Here is a 7,019-nt window from a genome sequence, read left to right as displayed (position 1 = left end):
CAAACTCCTCTAAGCCTCCATCACATAATCCCATGCATTCTTTTGAGCAACTAGGGTTTTGCACTTTGCCTTTACATTATTGTCAATGTGAAACTGGCACAACAAGTTTGTAGCATTCGGGAATACAGTTTTCACTGCATTCATCAAAGAAAAATCTTTGTCAGTGACAATAACCCCGAGAATTGCATCAACTCTCATGAAAAGACCCTGAGACCGTTGTAAAGCCCAAACAACATTATTAAGACGTTTTCCTTCCAAGTAAGCAAAAGTAGCGAAGAATGTCATTCCTGTTGGTGTAACACCAACAATATCAAGTAATGACAGTTTGCACCTATTTGTTTTGTAGGCACTGTCAATCAAGAAAACAAAATTACAAGAATTGGTCAATTTTACTGCATCCGGATGACTCCAGAACAAGTCACGTACAACATTATCATCCTTTATCCTATGCCAGTGAATATATTGATCTCGATCAAACAACATCATGAGTTGTTGCATTTCAGTGTTACTCACTCTTATTGAAGAACGGTAAGCATGTCTGACATTGTAAATTTGTTTGATTGTTAGATTACTATTGGCATTGTGCTCCTTCAACGTCAAGAGAATATTTCTTGACTTCACCATGGACTTTGTCATTTCAGCAACAACAATCTTCTCAGCTTTAGTTAGTCGACCCGCATATGGATGCCCAACTAATGACTTTGCTATTTCATGGTTGTGAACCCCACAAATTAACTTCACCATCCATCCTTCTCCTCCCAAAATTGGCTTCGTACACAACTAAACGGGCATCCACATTTTCTACTGCCAGTGCATGTTCTTACCAAATCATTCTTCTTAGGCCTATACTCAGCGCTCCTTTCGTAAGCTATTAACAAAAATAAGACTCTTCCTCTAACACCAATATTGGTGTCTGACCACCTCATTATTACGGCAACAAATCCAATGTCATGAGTCACTGATCAAGCCCAATGTAAAACTTCATCACGGCTAGCAAACAACTATAACACAATTCAAAAAGTGTCTAAGTTCAATAAACATTTATGTAATATAATTACTGTACCAACTACAAATTAGACAAATACCTAAGAAATATTAAAGACATCAGAGCAATCAACGTGTTCTACTTTCACGTCAGCATCTTCCTCATTTTCAACATTCATATAAACTTCTTCAGACATGATACTATCATACATTCCCTGTTCTTCGTCCATATTAAAAAAAAATTTAACAAATTCAATGATAAAAAAATGCAACTTAAAAAAATTATACAATCATCTCATTTGTTATTGACACAAATATAACTCTATACAAAATAAAAATAAAAATATATTGTACATCATATAACCACAAACTACATTTTTACTACATATCTTCATTAAAATATCATTCAATAAATATCATATAAATTCCAATAAATACATCCTTCAATAAAAATATCAAATTTGTTTAATTATTAATCATTGTAATAAACATTAAAATACATAATTCAGTTAAACATGTAAATACATAATTCAGTTAAATGTATACACAAAATTGTTTTAACAATCTAATATTACTTTTACCAATCTAATTACTAAATTATTTTCAATTACTTACTAAATTAATTTTTAAGCAATCTAATGTTAGTTTTAGAAATTTTTAAAAGTTTATATATATTAACTTTTTTTTACCAATCTAATTACTAAATATATTTTTTTATTTTTTATACCACTATAAAATAATATCACCAAATTAAAAATTCTAAAATTGTTAAAACTATTACAAAAAAAAATTACACTACAAAAGAAATTAAACATATAATTCAGAAAATTTAATTTACAATTTTAAAAAAATTAAAACCTACGGATTCTGATCCGTATGGTCATACGAATTGTCAATCTGTATATTTCTAAAATTTTTTCATGTACCTCTTCTTCTCCGGCGACGAATAATGACTCAACTTCATCATATATTCCTGAACAACACACGTACACCACCGGAGACAAAAAAATGCTTAGAAAAGAAGCCCAATGGAAGCTAAGGGAAGCAACTTACAATAAGGAAGTGAGATTTGACGGGAAAAAAAGGCGCTACAGAAATGAAAAACAGATGCTGCTATTTATAACCAAAAATACCCATAAGGGTATTTTTAGCATTTTTGAAAACTGCTGAGTGCCCCAAGCAGTTGCCAAAAGAAAGTTACTATTGACTCACTCCATTTGTTATTGGTCCCTACAAACGCAAAAAGAAAAACCTTCTGTCTTCCCTTTCACCTTCTTTTCACCTCATCGCATCCATCACCACCGCACCAATACCACGCGCCACCACCTTTGTCCAAATTTGAACCCAACAACCTTAATGGCACTGCAACAGTGTCGTGCATCACTTCCGACTTTAGATTTATGCACGCGACCACTTGGCCCTGCACCTTCTTCTGCTTCGCTACACGTTCTCACCATAACCAAACACGTCTGATCTGCATCAATCTAGACCCATCAACCCAAATCTTCACCATCATCATCAGATCTGTTCTCAATCTGTAGAGGAAGAAGAAAAGGAAAATGGACAACAAAAGCATAGTTCTATTTTTGGATTAAAAAATAAACAATGAAATCATGATTTCATTGTTTATTCTCTTTTTGCATCCCTTTAAAAAGCAACGAAAACACGATTCCATTACTTTTTTTTCGCATTTCGTTAGTAAACAAAGAAAACACGATTATGTTGCACAACTTGTACAACGAAATCGTGTTTCCGTTGGAATCATGTTTCTTATACTTTTCTTTTCCGCACTCCTTTACTAAACAATGGAAACATGATTCCACTGTATAACGAAATTATGTTTTTATTGTTTATTTTTTTCATATCGTCTCCGTAAACAACATAAACATGATTTCGTTGTATAACCGTACAATAAAATCATATTTTCATAAGAAAAGATATTTTCAAAAAACAAAAAACTATCAGCTTCTTGATAAGGACAAATAGCAAATAGGTTGTCACGTTGGGACCAATAGCAACTCCCAAGAAAAAAAAAAAAGCCTATAAGCAGGTCTTTCGGGTCGGGTTTCGTACCGACCCAGTTTAGAGAATAGAATGACCCTAGTCGCTCCCAAACACAGAACAGAACCAAACTCACTCCTCTCAAAGCTGCCGTCGCCGGTCGTCGCCGACACTGTTGCTTCACTCTGTTCCTCTTCGTGCGAAGTACTAGGTTTGGTGTTTTCTGGTCTTTTTTTTTTCTCTCTCTCTCTTTTCTCAGTGTTATGTTCTTTTCAGAATTTTAATAAAAAAAAAATACGCATCGTATTTCTCTGAAACCCTTTTGTTTTTCTTCTTTTACAGGATCAGATGGCTTTGCGAGGGGTTTGGCAACTTAACAAGCTGATTGTCAGTTATTGCAACTGGGGCGGAAGTAGCAGAGGTATAAGGTACAAATACATTCTTACTATCTCTTCAATTTAATGTATTTTATTTTCATATTCATTCGGAACAATCAAGTTTTTACTTCTTGTTTTTTAGTTATCTATTAGTAGTTTAGTACTATAGTGCTCTTTATTTGTTTATAACATTGCAAATTTGCAGTCAATCTTTGAAGCCGTATTTATTGTGAGTTTTGACTTTTGAAAGGATGAAGTGGAATAGTTCATAAATGTTCTGGTCATCGTTATTGTTATATGATGATATTTAATTTAATGAATGGATACAATGATATTCGTTCCAGGGTTTAACAATTGAGATTGGTTACAGTCCTACATAGTTGCATATCTTATAATAATAAGGTTTTGATCAGATTGTTGTTCTTTGGAACGGATGTTGTGTTGCCTGATTTGGTCATCTTTCTCCTTTAACTGCAGGTTTAATCTTTGTTCTTTGATTTTGCTTACTAGTAAAAGTTAAGTCTAGAAACCTAGACGATCACTTAGGATATGTTTGTTTTGACTTTCGAACCTGAGTTCAATCCAGCTACAGACATACTTCTCCGTTGACATGCTTTGAAAGTCGTGAAACCAGTAAACCAAACACACACTTAAGAACTGAAATTTATGTTGAGCATCAATGTTTCCTCTTCAGACTGGGAAAATTTATGAATTACAAAAGTTTGTTCTTGCTTGTATAGTGCTTTTACAGGCATCTTTGGGTTTTTTGTTTTGTTTTTTGTCCCCTGTTGGCTGTGGCTTCATGCCAACCATAATCTTTTAACAATGGGGGCAATAAAGCAGATCTGATGATGATGATGTTGGCTGATAAATAGCTGATAGGGAGAACAAATATATTGTAGGAGGTAATTTGTGGTGTACTCCGGAAGAAATTAACTGGAAGGGGGGTTCTAGCTATGCACTGATACAGTAGTGTCGGAGGAATGCAATAAGTCATTAACAGTGGGGCTCAATTATATATCTGCTGGGTGGGAACAGTTTGGTTGCTGTCATTCTTGGATTTTCTTGTCGGGTAGTTGGTAAACTGAAATAGGCTGACAAGGAAATATAGTAGTATGGCTTGGTGATCCTGCATAGAGGGTTTTTTCTCTATGTGTGTTTCATGTTTTTGTAACTTTCTCTTGGTAGCTTCTGTTATGGCACTTCTTGTTCTATGAGCTACTGTTATTTTAATATATACTTCACCTTTTGCCTTTCAAAGAAAAAAAATCTAGTTAGAGAGTTTTGAATCAACTATATTTCTTGCTACCTAGTATTGATTGCCTAGCATTATACCTAGTATTGAAGGCTGGGAACCAGAAATATTAATAATAAGTATCTTTTAATATTTTCTCCTGCTTTGAACAGGGGATTCTCACTTTAGTTTAATATATATGATAGGGCATTTATGGAGTCTCATTTGCCAGCATTTAAGGAGAAGAATCCTCAATTAGAGGTGGTTACTGAACTCATCCGTGGTCAGCATCCACATCTGAAGGGTTATTACAGTAAGATTCTTGTGCTCACTTGTAGTGTTACTAAATTTTTCTCAGTTGTAATTGATGATTCTCCTATGCTGTTGTATGAGAGTGAATGCTGGATGGTAAAAAGAAACAATAAAATTTAACTCTGCCTCTCTATAGCTACAATGGATGAGTGGACACACTAGACAAGATAGGATTAGAAAGGAATGGAATGCATTAGAGAGAAATTTATGATAGCATCTATCTTGAAAAAATGATAATACAATCTCTTCTTAGGTGGTTTGGGTGTGTGTGGGGAAGATCCAATAATGTGACTCACCTTATGGTGTCATTTGATTTTATATAGTTGATCCCACCTAGTGGGAATAGGTTTTCTTTGTTGTGATTTGATGATTCTCCTATGAAATGCAGAGAACAAGAATCAGCGAGTGATATCTGTGAAGAATATGGATCCAGAAGACATACTTTTGCATGCAACCAGGCTAAGAAATGCATTGGGAAGGAAGGTAGTGAAATTGAGGACAAGACATGTAACCAAACGCCCTAGTGTGCAAGGTACTTGGACAACTGCTGTGGAGTATTAAGATAGAAAACCAGGTGTATGAGAAAGTTCCTTTTCATATGGTGAATTAATCAATTTGTGAACTAGTGGGTGTAAGTTCTCATGTATCTTGCACAATTTCCAGTTTTTCAATAATTCACTTTTTTTTTTGGGTGGTTTGCACTGTTTGCTTCCCAATGATGAAGCTAATGAGAAAATTAGAAAAAAACACGATAAAAGTGGTTGCTGGTTCGGTTCAAAGCTGTTTTTATTAAGTAGAGTGTTGCAATTGGCCGTTTAATAGAGAAATATTTTCTTCTGAATTAGTTGCTTCAGGATATAAGATTTTCATGTTGGCCGGAAAAGAAAAGTAAGAAACTAAAACAAGTTGTAAAGGAATAAATGTTTTGGTAGTCGAAATTTGACCAAATATGTTGAGAAGATAAACTGAATTCTACTACATCAACATTGAAATTAAATGAAAGTAAATAGTAATGGTGAAAAAATACTACTAATAAAGAAAGATCTAAATAAAGTTGTAAAAAGCTTGAAAGAAATGAATGAAATGTTTTTGTGTTGCAACTTGCAAGTCCTTTACAATGTCTTGAACATTTGATATTCATCTGTGTCGTTTTTTTCACTAACCTTTAAAATATTGGATCATGTCCAATGGGCAATAACGATATTGGAGATAACTGCCATGTCAACAAACTTAGGTGCAAACAATAATAGTTGATCTAGCTAATCCACTTAAATTGTCTCAGCTGCACATCTCAACTACACCGTATCTTTTAGGAAGCTGGATCTTTCTCTTCATTTGATTTCCCTGGGATGAGTTCATGACTTTAAACATGTATCTTCCACTCTTGATTTGCAACACAATCGAATGTTTTAGAGTTAATAGTTAATACGGTATTCTATTCTTCTAGAAGTTTTAGGGACTTCTCATGACCTAGACGCTTTAACTATGTTAAGTACCTTTTAATTGGTTCTTCAAAATTATACACATTTCCATTAGCCTTCTATTTGTTTTAGACAAAAACGCTATAGAAGACCTTTTTTTTCGCAGACGCTATAGAAGACCCTAGGTACACGCATGCAACTAATTCTTAAATGTGTTTTGAATGAATTAATTGTGATTTTTTTGAATTATTTATAATCACATTTAAGTTTTTTTTTAAAAAAAAAAACATTATTTCCTTAAATACACAGGGCCTATTTATTTAAACTTTTCAAAACTGATTCTATGGTAGACACAAATGTAGACAGTCACAAACAGGGATGTATAGCATAATGAACAAGATTTCATCTTGGTTGTCAAATCCTGTAAACTGCCTGAGACTTGAACAAAGCTGTAAGACAATGAATTTGGGTTTGCACTAGACTCTGAGGCAATCTAAATAACTGGGTTGGGACTAAAAACTACTACAATATATCAGCAGCTATTTATTATGCAGCACGCGATCAACGGATATTCTAATGCCACGGAAATAGAGCAAAATGATTGGATAACGTGCTATTCATATAGGTGCTGACTGCTGTGATAGTGACGGGGTGTGCCCGTTATGTATTTGGTTTAGTGCGCATTTGTTT

The 7,019-nt window shown here is 34.0% G+C and overlaps 1 protein-coding gene across 1 annotated transcript; it reads left to right on the top strand.

The window, feature by feature from the left end:
- Window positions 1–3,036: 3,036 nt before the first annotated feature.
- Window positions 3,037–5,596, top strand: LOC100813455 (54S ribosomal protein L51, mitochondrial). Its single transcript, XM_003524626.5, has 4 exons — window positions 3,037–3,196; window positions 3,328–3,413; window positions 4,803–4,909; window positions 5,297–5,596. The coding sequence occupies exons 2-4, from the start codon at window positions 3,334–3,336 to the stop codon at window positions 5,467–5,469; spliced, it is 360 nt and encodes a 119-aa protein (XP_003524674.1). The 5' UTR covers window positions 3,037–3,196; window positions 3,328–3,333; the 3' UTR covers window positions 5,470–5,596.
- The last annotated feature ends 1,423 nt before the right edge of the window (window positions 5,597–7,019 follow it).

The sequence above is a fragment of the Glycine max genome, chromosome 5 (assembly GCF_000004515.6).
Source record: "Glycine max cultivar Williams 82 chromosome 5, Glycine_max_v4.0, whole genome shotgun sequence".
Lineage (NCBI taxonomy): Eukaryota > Viridiplantae > Streptophyta > Magnoliopsida > Fabales > Fabaceae > Glycine > Glycine max.
This window is presented reverse-complemented; position numbering and strand designations above follow the sequence as displayed.

Coding starts and splice junctions, on each gene's coding strand:
- LOC100813455 (XM_003524626.5), top strand. CDS start 3,334: ATGGCTTTGCGAGGGGTTTGGCAACTTAACAAGCTGATTGTCAGTTAT. Junction 3,414..4,802: donor GGAAGTAGCAGAGGTATAAG/GTACAAATACAT, acceptor TATATATGATAG/GGCATTTATGGAGTCTCATT. Junction 4,910..5,296: donor ACATCTGAAGGGTTATTACA/GTAAGATTCTTG, acceptor TATGAAATGCAG/AGAACAAGAATCAGCGAGTG.